A 17,508-nucleotide genomic window follows, 5' to 3' on the forward strand; every position below is an offset into this window, starting at 1 on the left:
GATATTCAATTATCAGCGCTCTTTAAGCGACAACACTTTACGGACGTGCTGCCTGTGTGTGGCGTCAAACTTTTGATTTTGTTTGCGTAAGACTTACGCCCACGTATATGTGGATTGTCAATGCATTTGCATTAACACCTGCGTTCAATGTGGCCACGAAGCATCTTAGACCACTTCCGGATGTGTTTGGTTGATCGGATCACAATCCATTCTCCGTATGTCTTTGGTGCACACTTTTACTTTCATGAGTTTAAGCAACATCCTATTGCAATCCGATCACCCATGATGCAATTTCATGCTAAGGGTAAATGGCCTAAAAGTTGCCATTGAGTGTATAATAACTTCAGTTATAACCAGTTTTTCTCCCCCCCCCCCACAGTTAAAACCTTTCCTGGTTGTGCTTTCCCTAAAACAATCCTAGGTATCCCTGTTCCCACATTATTTTCTGTAGTATTATACTGAGAGTGTACTATGTCCTTATTATTGTAATGCCATGTCATTTGATTGAAGCTATGTTCTCGAAGTAGTTGAACAAACAGTACATTTTAAAGGTGGTTTAAATAGTGTTTTACCGTCTTTTGTATCAAACAGTATATTACTTATTTTTGAAACTAACTAGTTTTGACTTTCTCTCTTTTTATTGCCCTGGTTTGGAACCCGAGTGACTTAATAATTAAAGTAATGTATGTCCACATGTAGCGGGAATTTGACAAGAAGCTACAAAAATGATGTATGTGCTTTTCCACTCCAATGAAATTAATGTGCCAGCCGCTGTGATTACATTGCAGAGGAATGTCATTACAGCATCTGCATACCATTACAATTCATCCTGTGAGAGGACAGAGGTAAACTACGCTCATCTATCTGCTTGTCAAAAGAGGCTGTGAAAATATAGAACTCTTGGGTGAAAAATGGCCACATTGCAAGCCCTTTTTCAAAATATGTCAACAGCCTTTATGTTTCGTAGGGACTTTTCTCCGCTGTTGGCTGGATTGCAGAGGTTCAGGTCATCCACTTGTCAATAAAATTGAGTGAGCAGCGTTAAAGAACAGTTGTTTCAAAATGAGAGATCCACAGACATTTCAGAACATGTTTGACAGCTCAAAATTTGAATGTTTTGTTATTTTTAAAGGTTAGCAGGTAGTCAAGGTCCCTAGTTAAAAACGTTTTTTAAATCTAGGTTGTATCACATTTTTAATTAAATTCCTCTCGTGTTCAACATTAATGGAATGTGAGTACAAAAAAACTGATAATTTTCTGAACGGCATAATTGCTTAAAGTTCCCCCTCTGCACATTGAGGGAAATGAGTACTGAACATCCTTTGAGCTCACCATCAGAAGCTGTGATACACCAGTGGTCATGTTAATGCTATGCCTTTTCCTTTGCTTTGAAGGACAGCATTTGACAAGGGTAACCGGATCGAATACGACCTTTTATAAGCTTTCCTCACAAAGACTTCAATCACCAGGAGGCACTCCGCCATAAACAGCTAGTCACATGCTCTACCCATAATTCCCATGCTATTGTTTCAGACAGTCACTGTGAAATCCTACACATGGGGTCAGGTATAGGACACAGATTCTGGCCACCAGAATCCAGCTCTAATTACAATTGATTATAATTGGAAAACTGTTCAAAGCAACTGAGTTACTTGACTGTTTTACTTCATACAGCCATCTCTTTCACAATGAATTTCACTGTAAGAGTGACGAGAGACACAATGTGTAATTCATGAAACATGTGGAATAGTGGCCAGGCTTGCTCAACACAAGGGACAAAAGCAATTTCTGAGCGTTTGTCGATCTGACATCAAGCTGTTATGTCATGATAAACAAAATGGAGGCAAGGACAACTGTGTGCAAAGCCCCATCCATCCAGCATCCATCCAGCACTGGCTTGGCCACATGGCAAATCTAGATTAACAGAGGATAAGCGGAGACAGAGAGAGAAAGGGTGTGGTGGGCAAAAGAGATTCAGCTAAAGGGAATGGGGAAAATGGCAAGAATATATCATAAAATTCACAAGAAACAGCTTGATGTACAGTAGCTAAAGCCGCAAGTTAAAGCCGCAAGTTAAAGCCGCAATAGGCAGTGTTTGCCTTAAATGTGACTGCTGTCAGTATTATTTCCACCCTCCTCCTCCTCCTCAGCTGGTCAGTTTTAGCCCCAGCCCTTGTCACTCATCTTGATGAGCTGTCTACTTTCAAATGGCAGCCAGCCTGAGGCTTAGGTAACCAGCTTCTGTGAAGCCTCCACAGGGGCTAAAGAAGCAGACGCTATATGGAGCCAATCTGCTGTAACAATAACAAGATGTCAATGTCCATGCTGGAATTATCCTGAAATTTTTTAATTGATGCAATATTTTTAACTCTACGGTCTGTCTGATGATGACTTTGAGTTTGAAGACTTGTCAGAATTTTTTAATGATTGCAAGGTAAACAGCAGAGTTACAGTATTCACATTACAAAGTAATCTGTGAGGATTACTAATTTTTTTGCCAGATTAGGTTGCATTGGCTGCAGCAAAAGTTAAGTCATGTTCAACACTATTCCAGACCCTGCTGCATCAGCAGCTCTGCTGTCCCAAGGCAGTGGTCACGCTGAAGTAACTGAGCGAGCTGTGTTGTTTTTCACCCAGCACCTGCCATCGGTGTGAACTAGGGCTAAAAGATAGATAGATAGAGGGTGTTGTACTGTATATTTTACTCACTTGTCATATAGGTGTGATGCAGTTTGCAGTTATATGGTACAAGTTGAAGTGTTCTTGGAAGTTGATGGTGTGCAGAGTCAAGGATGTAAAATCTGAAGCAGGAGAGAAAGAGGAAAAGGAGGAGGGTGCTGTAAGTGGAGGGAGAGGGGCTGAGAGATAAAGCGAGAGAGAGAGAGATGTGGGCGGCCAGCCAACTAGCTGTGACAGGGGCAGATGAACCACAGGTTGTACAGCTGGGTGCTTCACCGTCCCCAGAGTCTCAGGGCAGCAGAGACAGGCCTGCCAGCGGCCCTGGGGAAGTCACTCTCTTTAAACAAATGAAGTGTGAACACTGTCTGTCATATGCAAATAAGCCCCATTTGATATCTTCCCTACCTGTAGTGTAATTTTAAATGTCACCTCATCCAGAGGGTGGGGGGAATATGAAGAATGTCAGAGAGCCACAGGTGTTTTCTGTGATTTGTACCTGCTGGGTCGTTGGTCAACAATGTTTTATAAAACATCAAGAAGATGTGCAGAGACAGCTTTTTACCAGATAATGATGTTTAAGTTATCCTTCAAATTTACAGTTTCATAGTGTCATCTGAACTTTATTTCAACTTACTTTTAAATCAGAACAAAAATAGTAAGTTGATAAGACAGCTGGGTAACTACCATGGTCCCTTTACACTTGAGGGAATATTTCCAGACAAATGCTATGTAGTTGTGACTGGACCTAAGTTTGATTCCAGTATACAACTATTAAAATTTTTTGTACTCATTGTAGCGCAGCAAGGACAGGGTATTAATTGATGAGGTGATTGACAGAAATCTAATTAAAAACAATTTACCACAATCTCTTAAAGTAAATTATTGTATTCTATATTTCAATATCTTTGCGTTTTGGACCGGTGATCAGAAATATTTGCAATTAAGATGTTACCTTGGGCTCTTTTTTTGGTCTGATCAATCAATCAATTATTAGATATTGAGAAAGTAATCAATAAAATAATTGTTAGTTGTAGCTCTACAGTATTACCCAAAATGTGTTTTCTTGCCAGTTGTCTTTTTATGAGTTTAACTTGTTTGTGATGATTTTGTAAGAGGAAGTGTATAATTGACATGGTACTATATTGTGACCTTTCAGCTGCAACAGTTGTATTTAACAGCTGCCAGGTTGACACAGGAAACCTCTACATTCAACTTGTTAAAAATATGGTATCGCTTATGTGGGTGTTATTTCCTCTGATAAGGGTCTCAACAGCAACAGCAGTTAATAATGTGAGTGTGCAGACTCGGTACAGTCTTAATTAAAGTAAAAGACTGACCTAATACAGAAAATGGCACAGATAGTATAGTGCAATGATACAGAATGTAGTAACCAAAAAAGTAAAGTGAGCTGAATTATTCATGCGGTCAAAATTATTTTTTAACCAGTGAGATATTTTGGATACAATTATCCATCCTCAGATCCTTGATTTATTGACTTAGAATCATATTTTAGCAAGAAAATATACAGTATACAGGTTTTCTGTGCAAAACCACGAACTGGGTATTCTTCTACTTTCAGTATGCAGTCAGGGACCTCTGTTCATTATGGACTGTGGACCTGTTGCATAAGGCATCTTCTCCATAACACCAGTGCTCGAGCTGGTAGAAAGAGTCTGAATATTTTGTACAAGAATGAGAAGGATGAGCTATGCAGATTTCACTGTGGAGAAATCAAATATTTATGCCTCTTTCTTTCGTATTCATGGTTTGTGGAGAGCTGTTACTCAGAATAGTAGTCCTGATAACAGCGTTTTCTACAACCACTATGCATGCTCTAAATGCAGCTGATTTTATAGTGTACCTACTCAAGGGGTCATAACTATTTATATTTCTCTACACTACAGTGAGGACACTTACATTTCTTTTTTGTCAGCTAAGTTATATTTTGGTTTGCTGTGAATCAGGAAAAGTTTGAACTTCTAATTTGTCAAGACAACTCAAAAGGCATATGGACATTTAATCAAAGAAAGAAAGATGGATGGAAAATGTATTTTATGCACAAAATTAAACTATAGGAGATGTGAGGATGGTAACCAGTTGAAAGGTATATCGTGCATGTAAGTGAGGCAAATCATCACTTAATGTAATGGCACATTAATGTCTGACATATCAATTATATCATTAATTGTCATTCAAACTGGCAGCACTACATTGTATCAGATGTGCCAGAGTGAAGAATCCTTGGACTTGAACGCCATGTCTTGACACATTATCTCAATTAAACGCAGAGCCGTTTGCAAAGAGAGTTGCTTAATGTATGAGGGGTCTATAAAACTACATTTCTTTAGTACATCACCAAGGACTTTTGCTTTCTGTCAATTAAGTATTGGTTTATTGTAATTGTGATCTATTTTCCCTTTTGTTCTTGTTCCCTTAGGATGGGATTCCCGAGAGCTTGAGGATAAAGGGTGAGTTTCCATTTCTCATTCCTGCCTTCCCTGACATGCAATGTATACAACCAGGGCTGTACGTCATACATGTTGGGTATAAGACGGCCACAACATAGCTTAACCACATAGCTGTAGGATCTGTTGGACTACCCATGGTGTAAAGGATTCATGTATTTATTGTTTTCATAGAAAGCAACAGAAAACACCAGATAAAAAGAGCATCTTTAACAAAAAGCTGTACACTAGGAAACCCATTAGAGGTGCATCGATATTGAACAGCAGCTATGTTCAGCGTACTAACCTCAACAACCCAGCTGTATTCTAACATTAACATAGCTATACTTATTAGCTAGGCTCCTTACATGCTTGCTTATGACTTATTTCCGGCATTGACAGCGTTGTGTTAAGAAAATAGATAGACAGAAGTTAGTCTATCTTCTTCTTTAACTTGAGTTGCGTTTTTCTATAAACACACAGCTCTGTTTCCATTTGTGAGAGAGACAGCTGCGGGTAGCTCCGCAATAAATTCTGATTTTACTACTATTTAATAGTATATGGGGCGGTCAGTGTTGATATTGAGTATTGTCGTGTCGCCACAAATAAATCGGTGAATGGGAAACACTACAGTGGGGTGCAGATTCTAGAATTAAAATTGCCTTAATATCGACGCATGAAAAACCAATCGCTGATCATCCCTTCAATCATCGATCGCTGATTCAATTGCCAATTGGAACAAGCCTTGTGCAAACATTTATTTTTGTGGTCTCCTCTGGTCTCACTTAACCAGGTACTTTTTAAACACTGGGTGGTCAAGTCTCACTGTGGAATTCACCAGCCACAATGCCAAAATGTAGTTTGTAGAGATTGGAGATTGTTTCATGCCAGAGTAATGTGTTGTATTGTAACATGTATGAGCCATGACCAAACTTGACGCCTAAGACCTCAATATCAATATCATATAGAGAAAAGGAGAATCCTCAATTATGTATTGACCTGGTCATGTATGTGAAAAATAGTGTCTTCAACTTTAGTATGAGTAGTGGTGGTGTGGGTAATAAATAAGACCTCAACAATGGTTTTACCTGAAGCTTCAAAGGATATTCTATATGTACAGGTGCTGGTCATATAATTAGAATATCATCAAAAAGTTGATTTTCTTAAGTAATTCCATTCAAAAAGTGAAACTTGGATATTGTATTCATTCATTCCACACAGACTGATATATTTCAAGTGTTCATTCCTTTTAATTTTGATGATTATAACTGACAACTAATGAAAATCCTAAAATCAGTAGCTCAGAAAATTAGAATATTGTGAAAAGGTTCAATATTGAAGACACCTGGTGCCACACTCTAATCAGCTAATTAACTCAAAACACCTGCAAAGGCCTTTAAATGGTCTCTCAGTCTCGTTCTGTAGGCTACACAATCATGGGGAAGACTGCTGACTTGACAGCTGTCCAAAAGATGACCATTGACACCTTGCACAAGGAGAGCAAGACACAAAAGGTCATTGCTAAAGAGGCTGGCTGTTCACAGAGCTCTGTGTCCAAGCACATTAATAGAGGCGAAGGGAAGGAAAAGATGTGGTAGAAAAAAGTGTACAAGCAATAGGGATAAGCGCACCCTGGAGAGGATTGTGAAACAAAACCCATTAAAAAATGTGGGGGACATTCATAAAGAGTGGACTGTAGCTGGAGTCTTCAAGAACCACCACGCACAGACGTATGCAAGACATGGGTTTCAGCTGTCGCATTCCTTGTGTCAAGCCACTCTTGAACAAGACACAGCGTCAGAAGCGTCTCGCCTGGGCTAAAGACAAAAAGGACTGGACTGCTGCTGAGTGGTCCAAAGTTATGTTCTCTGATGAAAGTAAATTTTGCATTTCCTTTGGAAATCAAGGTCCCAGAGTCTGGAGGAAGAGAGGAGAGGCAGAGAATCCACGTTGCTTGAAGTCCAGTGTAAAGTTTCCACAGTCAGTGATGGTTTGGGGTGCCATGTCATCTGCTGGTGTTGGTCCACTGTGTTTTCTGAGGTCCAAGGTCAACGCAGCCGTCTACCAGGAAGTTTTAGAGCACTTCATGCTTCCTGCTGCTGACCAACTTTATGGAGATGCAGATTTCATTTTCCAGCAGGACTTGGCACCTGCACAGTGCCAAAGCTACCAGTACCTGGTTTAAGGACCATGGTATCCCTGTTCTTAATTGGCCAGCAAACTGGCCTGACCTTAACCCTATAGAAAATCTATGGGGTACTGTGAAGATGCGATACGCCAGATCCAACAATGCAGAAGAGCTGAAGGCCACTATCAGAGCAACCTGGGCTCTCATAACACCTGAGCAGTGCCACAGACTGATCGACTCCATGCCACGCTGCATTGCTGCAGTAATTCAGGCAAAAGGAGCCCCAACTAAGTATTGAGTGCTGTACGTGCTCATACTTCATGTTCATATTTTTCAGTTGGCCAACATTTCTAAAAATCCTTTTTTTGTATTGGTCTTAAGTTAATATTCTAAATTTTCAGAGATACTGAATTTGGGATTTTCATTAGTTGTCTGTTTTAATCATCACAATTAAATGAAATAAACATTTGAAATATATCAGTCTGTGTGTAATGAATGAATATAATATCCAAGTTTCACTTTTTGAATGGAATTACTGAAATAAACTTTTTGATGATATTCTAATTATATGACCAGCACCTGTACATTAGCTACCCTAGTTTTAAGTACACTTCGCAAATATTTCTTTGCTACTTTTACTTAAATAAAACATTGAATGCATGTCTGACAGTTGCAGCGATCAGAATGAAGGTTTGTTACCGTGTAGAGGAAAATACAAACATTTCACTGCACCTGATCCTCTCGGAGTCGGACGGGTGGGGCATGTGCGACCACGCCGCCTCCTCCATGGCTTGTTGGTAGAGCTGGTCTTTGGACACGGGAACCGGCCCCAGCGGGCAGACCCCCAATGACGGGGGGATGCTGACCTCTGACAGCGAGGGCTGAGGTGCTGTCGGGGGGCCCGAGGGGGCCGTAGTGCTGCTGGGGAAGATGTCTGAAGGGACGCAGGAGACAGAGAATAAAAGTTAAAATGGAGATTTACGACAAAACAGCAACAGAGGGCGAAGGATATTGAGGATGTAGGGGAGTGAAAGAGGATGTGCAGAAGGGGGAGGGATTCAGGATTTGAAGTCAGAGAGACAAAGAGACAGAAGTTGAGTCAGGGCTGATAATACCATCAGCAGTTTTTGTTCAGAGGAGGCTGAGAGTGGGAGGTGAGATGACATTTTGTTCCATTAAACTACAGCTTTTCTATTTCTGCTCTGTGGCAACCCTCTATCTCCTTGTATTAAGGTACATGTGTGTGTGTTACAGTGTGTCAGTGTGTGTGTTACCTGGGGTGAGGTGCAGGGAGGGCATGTCTCCCTCCATCCCTGAGCGGAGTGCTGCTCGCTCGGCCATGGACTTCAGGCTGCTCAGAGGCTCCTGGGGCTGATGTGGACAGACAAGGAGACTCATGGGAAAACAGATTCTGCCCGACGTGTGCGCATAGTTTCCGTACCTTGCCCCTACAGATAATGTGTTAACGTTGTCATGAAAATAACTTTGGCGTCACTTTTTGTTTGTTTACTCCAACAGCAAACAATGATTTTTAGACAATATTGTGCTTCCAGCCTTTTGTGGTTTGGGAGGAGCCTTTCCTGTTTCAACATGACAATTTTCCAGCGCACAAAGCCAGCTACATAAAGAAATGTTTTCCCAGAGTTGGTGTGGAGGAGCTTGACCCTTGGTCCCGACCTCAACCTCATCCAACACCTGGATAGGCTATTTGCCAGGCACCTTCGCCCAAGATCAGTGCTGGACCTCAGTCATGCTCTTGTGTCAAAACATGAAGTGTTAAGAGTCTTAAAACATCTCCAGACTAGAGTTCACATGTGACAAATTCAGTTGATTAGCCATGACATAAAAAGGAACAATCTTTATTGTGTGTGAAATGAATTTTTTTAAATGAACTCTGTAACACAATGAAGTATAACACGATTGATTTTATGATTTATTGATGATGTTACTGCCGTTTCATCACTGCATAATGAGGAACTATACGTCTGATCTCAAATGTTTCCTCAGAGAGGTCGACTTAAAGAGACTGAAGCTGTGGAACAAACACATGATGTTCTGTATGCTTAGGGTAATCAGTTCAATGTTGTTGTTTTTTCCATTATTCTCAAATACACAGTCACAATGATTTCGCTGATTGCAGAATTAATTCAATCACAGTGAAAGCAGAAACTGTTTTGAGTGTCTTTGCTGCAAATTAATAGTCTTTGGAACGCTTCATGGTGTCTACAAAAATGCCTCAAATTAAAAGATGAATAAATCCCTGCTCACAAAAGTCCTGAGCTTCAATATGGTGAGATGTAGTGTGTGTGGTATTAAAATGTGGTTTGTGTCTGGATACGTAATTTGGATATAGAAAACAACATGTTAATGCAGGTGTAAATGCTTGCAGAGTGAATTGTGATCTGAATTTGAACAGATCACACTTGGAGGCCATCAGGCTAGCACTGTGATTAGATCTTAGCAAAATGGAATCTGTACACCGTGACCACGTTACATTGTCTGAACCTTGAGGTAGTTCATGACAAAATGGGGACCCGTCCATTCACTTAGGGTATACTCTCACTATGCGATCCGTATCATGCCTGAGTACATTTAACCCCCAAGGTCCGGTTTGTTTGACCACTGTGATTGCTCCATGCCGTGTCAGGGCCCACTTGAAGAGGTGCCTCGACAATCCAGCTGTAATTTATCCTTATCAGTTAGGCTCTTTACATGCTTGCTAATAACTTTTTTTTTAAGGTGCATCTCCACACCAACAGCTTTATGTTGTGTGCAGCGGTGTCCGAGAGAGACAGAGAGAGAGAGAATGTGTGTTCTGCATGCAGCTCTGCAATCAAATACGATTTTATGTAGCCAGGCCTAGTAAAAAGAAAAAAAAAAAAAAAAAAAAAAAAAAAAAAAAAAAAAAAAAAATCAAAAACCAATATGTGGCAGTCGGCGCTGGCACTGTGACAGGCCGCCACAACTGACGTAAACGCGCTAAAAGGCGCAGTGTGAGCGCGCTGGCCAGCAGGGGAGTGGGGAGGGGGAACAATCGTGCCCAGGCATGGTATAAGGCAACCGGGCCTAGTGCGAGTACGCCCTTAGTGAAAGGACTTTTATTTGAGCAAAGCATTTCTGCTTTTTGTTAAGTTGGATTCGTGTTAGGCCATATCTGATGGACGTTGGTGAAAGAATACCATGCTGGTTTGGCATATTGTTAATGTGCTCAATTTTGGTCGAGTGTTTTTTTACAGTGTGGTCAGACCAAGGTTTGGCCTTTTAATTAGTAGTATATGTTTGGCGTCTTATTCCCCCTGGTAGTAATTTGGTAGGAAACACATGGGGCTGGGGCTTTCAGGAGGGTAGCTGACTTTATCAGTAGCACTTGTACTTGCTGTTATTAAGTACCCCCCACAATTAGCTGCCTGAAGACTGGGGTTGAGGTAGGCAGGTAGGTAATAAATCTAATCCTAGTCTAGCAGGGGTTTATGACTCATTGTTGTGGCTATTGTTTTGCATGGAATATTTTACATGTGGTTTTCTACACTGTTTCCTTTGAAATTAAAATATGGTCTCTCTAGTAGAAGATCTTGTGAAGTCTGCCTCTGAGGAGCTTTTGGAACAGTGCGCCGAAGATCAGCTTTTAAAGATCGCTAAGCATTATGACACTGAGGTTCCTGACAAATGTTTCAACACAGTTAAAACAACAAATAAAAACCCCAAAAACCCCCAGTATTTCTGGACGTTGAAATACTGGTAACAACAACTTGGGGTGTGGAAGCTTCATCAAAACAGAGAGAGCTTCTAAGGTTACACAAAGAACATGTTCTGATCACAACGCGGACACAACCGAGAGATCGATTTTAAATCCCATGGGTCAGATGTCATTACCCAGATACAGATCCCATGTTCATATCAGGTGTAAATGCTCCTGTGTGTGTGCGTGTCGTCATGTTCTCACCTTGATGACGTCGGAGGACTGTGAGTAGGACAGCGGCCCGTTCAGAAGGCTGCTGCCGCTCACTGTTTTGGCTTCGCTGTAGAAGGCTGGCGATGGGGAGCTCGACGACAAACTCAAAGACCCCAGCAAACTGGGACCAGTGTCCTTACTGCGCAGAGAAAGAGAGAGTTAAAAAAGGGCTGACAAAGTGGGCAACAGAGACCAAAATAAAATCCAAGAACGGCGGAAAAGGATATTTGTTCATGCTTGAGGGATTTTAAGGTACTGTGTCTGTTTTTCAGAAGTTTAGATGTTCACTTCATATAATTCACATACATATAAACTTTATCCCAGTTAGTCCTGGTGACCTTAAGGATCACTTTTAGAAGGAGGACCTCACAAAGTCTAAAAATTATTGCTATAAGTTTACAATTATATTTTAAAATAAGTGATCATAATAACTTCAAAGCTTTCTGTTATAAAAATGTTTTTTCACCATTTCTATCATGAAATTTAACATCCAGGAGGGAATTCAGAAAAATTTCTTCAAGCTGAATATTAACAAGTTCAGTTGAAATCAAGAAGCTGACATCGAACTTGTCCATTTATTTCAATTGTGCCATTTTCTCTATTTTTTTTTAAGTCTTTTTCATCCATTTTCTCATAATTTTACATGAGCGGAAAGGTATTCCATCATACTCACGGCTGATTGGCTGTGGAGGTCAGAGACGATGATTGGCTGCTTTGTGATTGGCTGGCACTATTGAGGGCGGAGTCTGTTGTGCTGTCTGCTACCACAGCGCTGTAACCTGTAACGCAAAAAATTAAAACAGAGGAAAATACATGTTAAAAAATGCAATCTTTAGTTATAAACCTTGTAAAAAGAAATTCCTGGGTATCTGGAGGCCTCAGAAATCCACACTGTGCTGTGAAACTCTAAATTAGCATAATTAGTAAAAGCGACAACAAGTTAGCAGTTAATGGCTATGAAGTCTGTGTTGTGTGTTTAGTAATGTGCCTACAACCTATAATAAAGCATTTGTAAGTAAACTGAACGACTCCTGTGGTTTCACTTTCTAAATAATGAACAGTGACTGATGTTATACTGAAGTGCTTTACAGTTGCTCATAGTGATGAATGTAAGTGCTTTAAACCAAGAAAGCTGAGCATCAATGTTGTGCGACAGTGTTGCACTGAAGGACATTTTATTACTTGCTTTGAATTGGATGGTGCGATTACTCATAAATGATCAGATACATTTAAAGTGGCGGTGCTACAGTTATAACACAAGATAACTGTGATAGCACCAGCACTTAAAGAACATCCTTGGGTGCTATTGCTTTGGTAATCGCTTGCTGATGAACTCTTTGCAGCTAAAATGTCCACAGCAGTGATCATTGTGGATTTTACACTTATTCAAAAAGACATTTCAATGCTTTTCCAGCTGCGAAAGGCATCTCGATGCTAGAAAAGCCGTGAGCATTGTTTGTCCACAGACATCAGATACTCACTAGAGCTACCATTCTGCTTCTGACGGCTCGGCGGCCTGACGGAAAGCGACGAGTTTCCTCCCATCACTCCGCCCCCTGCTGATCCAGAGGTGCCTACGCTGCTCCCGATGACTCCTACTCCGCTACCCGGCGCTAAACCTCCTACTGGGCTAAGTGACACTAGGGAAGACACCTGCACACCCGACTGACCAGAGCCAAAACCCAGAATCCCAGAGCCGATGCTGGTCACCACCGAAGCTGAGCCCAGCAGACCTCCTGTTGAGGACGTCGGCCCGCCGACTGTGATGCTTCCACTGCCGATGGAGCCCAACGTGCTGTTGGATGACGTGGTGCTGACGCCGCCCAGAGAACCCGGTAGACCGGAGCCGACCGCGCCTGAGGCAGCTGCCTGAGCATAGGGTGCAGGGGTGGAGCTGGACAGGAGGCTCGCCATGGTGCACAGGGACGCCGGCATCCCTGACAGGCCCAGGCCCCCGGACATTGGGCTGGTGGTGATGGAACTGGACATGCTGCCTTTCCCTAGAGAGAGGCCCAGGCTGAGGCCAAGACTGTTGGAGGTGGGCGGGGGCCCCGACAGAACCTGGGGCTGGCTGTTTGAAGTGAAGAGCCCGTGTGTGCTGGCGTTGGGGGGAGAAGGGGCAGAGGAGGCCTGGTGGCTGTTGGTGGAGGTGCTGGGGATGGAGATAGGAGCCGAGGAGGAGGAGCTCACTAAGTTTTTGGCCTGTGGTTGCTGTGCTGACGGGTGCGGCTGCTGCTGGGTGGCGTTGCTGTAGCTGCCTACGCAAGTGTTGGAGAGGAGACCCCCCGAGTTTCCATGATGACTGTTGGCCCCAGAGCCGCTGCTTCCTCCTGCAGCAATGGTCGCCATAGAGACCAGTGAGGATGAGGTCAGTCCAGAGACGGAGGAAGAAGATGAGGAAGAGGAGGAGGAGGAAGAGGAAGATGAGGAAGAGGAAGAGGAACAGGATAACGAGGAAGAGGGGTTTCCGTTCTTCACAGGTGACTGGAAAAAATGTAGAGAAAGAAATTACCAAGTTTGTCAACAGTTAATTATAGTTTGTTCAACTCTGTAAGAAGCATTTAAAACAGCAGCACCGAAGGCACTGAGATACAAGACAGCTTCTTTAACAGACCATAAGTTTTACTAATTAAAGGCTTTTAATCTGTTTTTTTTCTGTTATGAAGTTATCCAAACATCACAAAAAAAGAAATATGTAAGTCGCATGTGTAGTGCATAGTGTAAGTATGCAACAGGGTAAAAATGTTGATATCTAATGATACATTGAAGAATTTGAGTATATTATAGCCTTTTAGAGCTTTTATATTAAGAAATTTATTTTTATTATTGATTCATGTATTAATTATTTTTGACTAAATTATGAATTTCCCACTAAAATGTTAGGAAAAAAGCAAAAAAATGTCCATCACACATTTCTCTGTGCCCAAGGGGACAACTTCAAATAGCTTATTTGGTCCCAAACTCCCCAAAAATTTAATGCATGTTAAATTAAAACAGCTTGATTGCTTAGGTGCAGAATTTCTTGGAGCTTTCTGCGATCCTGGGTGTTACAGACATGATGTAGAAATGATCACTAAGAGGAACACCAACTTTCAGAGTCTTGAGACTCACCTGACTAACTTCACTGTCTGTTGAACGTCCCCTCTTCTTGTCATCTTCTGAGTTCTCCTGAAAAGCACAAATGAAGAACAACATTAAGCCACAGAGAAACACCAAGTTAAGGTTCATCATGCATTGAAGCTGTACCACAAGGCTGTGGGTGTAAAATAAGAAATAGACAAAACCAAAAGCAGCCAAATCTTCGTCATTTTACAATTATTCAAAAGAGCTTGTGACTAGAAGGTTAAAATCCCTAATGTTTGCCAACACAAGGAGGCTCAGTTCTTCTAAAGTGAACTCAAAGATCCAGAAAACTTTCCTTGGATAATTAAAAGTTAAACAATCACATTTCCCATGAATGATTGCAGCTTAGGCTATATCCCATCCCTTATATTTCCTTTCATGCTTTAGTATAACATGTCAGCAGCATTTAACAAAATCACGCCTTCTATTCAGACACATCAGACCTATAATAACTACCCTCACTACATACTGCACGTGGGCGGATAGGAAGAACAGATGATATAATGACAATAGAGCAGAACAATAAGGGCACTACATTAGCAAACACAAAAGCAATTATCTTACATTTATATTTTAGATACTGACCTGACTTGACTCAACATGAATGTAAGCTCAAGCTTCAGGAATTATCAATTATTAGTGACAAATTCAAAGTGCAATGAAGAAAAAACCTGAAAGATTGTTTGCTTTTGGTGGAGAAGCAACATTAATTAATTAATGCCAACAATTATTTTATCGCAAGTTAATGCAGTTTTTATTATTATTATTATTAATATTTTGAAAGTCCCTTGCTCACTGGCTCTGAATACATATACAGTCAAACCATGGGTCACAGGAGAAGTGGGATATTGATCAGCCTCACAGACCCAAACAAGCAGTGGAGGGAGGCTTCGGCAGACTACGCTGGATGCAGCGTGTGGGAGAAGTAGATAAACAAAAGCAAGACAAGCCATCAAATGCCATAGCGAAGTGGATAGCTACACACTGCACGCTGCATGCTGATTAGTAGTGGGGAAGATGTCGGTCTTAGGAAAGTTCTTAAAATTGCAACGTAGTCGCTTGGCCCCGTGGGTTCTCTCAGGTAAACAGAAGGGGAGACAAGCGCTCTACGGAGGGTAACCATGGCAACGGCTTATGTGCGCTACACATCTGTAGCCTATTTAACTTAGGTTAAAATTATAGTTCAGAAAAAAAAAAAAAAAAAGAAAACTGGACTCTGATATTAACTTGTTTTAACAAGCTGTAAAAGATAATGCTGGCAGTGGCAAATATCTTTGGTTTTATATTTGATTTGATTACATTAATGTTTAAGTTGAGATTTAAAATAAAAATAAATATTTTATTGCTACTGTGTAAAGGGAATACTGCTGCTAAAAACCACCTTATAAGTGTTTGCAAACCACATGTTAAAAGTGTGCAATACACTACTTTAGAATTCATTATTCAATTTTGTGCATAACAATCATGCAGTTAATCGCAAGAAAATCATGCGATCAAAAATTTTAATCGTTGCCCAGCACTACTATAATTGCATGAAAAACCTCTCAACTCCAATATAACCTTTTTCATACTCACTGAATCTTTGCAACTTCCATATGTTGCATGAATGTTATGAACATTAACATGCTCAAAAAGCACCCTGACACTTTCATGCATTTTAAAGAAAGACTGGGGGTTCATTTACTGACAGCAAAAGGAAAAGTTTTTTACCGTAGTGCAAGTGGCAGGTGAGGGGGGGATGGGTGAAGATGAGGTGGTGGAGGTGGGTGTGCTGCTGGAGTGTTGGAAGATCTCTTCCTCCAAGTGCAAGTTTCCCGGTGGTGAGGTGGCGACCAGCGTCTGAGCTGTAAGAGCACAGACACAGAGGTAGTTTAGCGGCAATTATTAGAAAAAAAACAGCATTAATATGACCATGTTCAGGGGATTTACAGTATTTACTACTGGTTTGGTGGGTTTACATCTCTACACAGTTTAGGAGACTTTCACACTCAAAGCTAAAGTCTCTGCAATGATAATCGAGGTCCAATCTGAGTCCACAAGAACAACCAAACTGCCACTACTTTCTAAAGCTTTAAAAAAAATTTATTTAAAGACCAAATTAACCCCTGCTCTTTTCTCTACTTACGGATCTCTTCCAGGTCCAGGTCGTCATATAGAAACTCATTTTCCTCAAAGTCTGGATCTTGCGACGAGTCTAGATAATACTCCACATCATCCTTTATAAACAAAGAACACAAGAGAAAGATAATAGCTGCATTCATTTTCATTTCAGAAAGAATCATTTATATGCTACAATGTATTTTCGCTCAGTCAAAAGAAATATAAATGATCTTTTCAGAAACTGTGCAAAACAACTCTGATTTCCCACAGAAAAACAATTCTTGCAGTGTGACAGCAGCTATCCAATTATGAATCATACAAACATAAATGCTGTGCAGGTGAAACAAGAAAAAAGAAGGAGACACATAAACTTCTGTATCTTTGTGTTCAGAAAACATCTAATTAAGTCCAGGAAAAGGAAACAGTCCAGTGGCTTTGTTTTATGAAGACTTGAGCGAACCTTGATCTTCCTGACGGCGTCCACCTGCACTGAGTCATTGTCCAGCATCCTCAGTATGGTCTCCAGCATCCGAATGTGGTGCCGATGTTTCTCAATAAACTTCTTCAGCTCTTCAATCCTGTCCTGCTTCTTCACAACAAGAATGGTGTCAGGTGGGGAGGAAAGAAGGAGAGAGATTTCTTGTCTTAGTTTCAGGTAACTTTCTGTTTTTTACAACGATATCAAGTAGCCATGTCTACGACCTCTAGCTTCCCACATGCAAACTGTTAAAGCAGCGGACAATTTTTATTTTATTTCCCAAAGATTTCTCTCTTTTGGCACAGAGAGTGGATTAAAGAGCTGCAACCAGTAAAATAAAGTCATCAAACAAGATCTCAGTGGAGAGTTTTAATGTCTCTCATTGGTCTATATGTTGATTTAGAAGTCTTTCTACCCAGACAATGATAAAATAAAAAAAAAGGTACACACGCATTTTAATTGCAATATTTGTTATATGTATAATAGTATATGTATAGAAATGTTAACAAAACGAAAAATGTAGTAAAACATGCAGAAGACAGGAAACATATGAAAGGTCCAGCAGCATGAGAGCAGGGGTTGCTGCTATATGTGCACTTTATGC

General features: G+C 40.9%; 1 protein-coding gene across 5 annotated transcripts in view; it reads right to left on the bottom strand.

Annotated features, from left to right (window-relative positions):
• The window catches only part of cnot3b (CCR4-NOT transcription complex, subunit 3b), a 64,470-nt gene that overhangs the window by 26,087 nt on the left and 20,875 nt on the right, over positions 1-17,508 (bottom strand). For 2 of the 5 annotated variants that reach the window (XM_046058257.1, XM_046058259.1), the window contains 9 exons: positions 16,887-17,009; positions 16,452-16,542; positions 16,037-16,170; positions 14,315-14,371; positions 12,685-13,687; positions 11,877-11,982; positions 11,195-11,342; positions 8,526-8,622; positions 7,972-8,185 (listed from right to left, as the gene is read on the bottom strand). In XM_046058257.1, coding sequence (XP_045914213.1) covers positions 7,972-8,185; positions 8,526-8,622; positions 11,195-11,342; positions 11,877-11,982; positions 12,685-13,687; positions 14,315-14,371; positions 16,037-16,170; positions 16,452-16,542; positions 16,887-17,009 — 1,973 coding nt within the window. Of the gene's footprint in view, positions 1-7,971; positions 8,186-8,525; positions 8,623-11,194; positions 11,343-11,876; positions 11,983-12,684; positions 13,688-14,314; positions 14,372-16,036; positions 16,171-16,451; positions 16,543-16,886; positions 17,016-17,508 lie in introns of all 5 variants that reach the window. The other 3 variants (XM_046058255.1, XM_046058256.1, XM_046058258.1) reach the window with 2 other exon arrangements.

This window comes from Micropterus dolomieu, linkage group LG09 (assembly GCF_021292245.1).
Source record: "Micropterus dolomieu isolate WLL.071019.BEF.003 ecotype Adirondacks linkage group LG09, ASM2129224v1, whole genome shotgun sequence".
Classification (NCBI taxonomy): Eukaryota; Metazoa; Chordata; class Actinopteri; order Centrarchiformes; family Centrarchidae; genus Micropterus; species Micropterus dolomieu.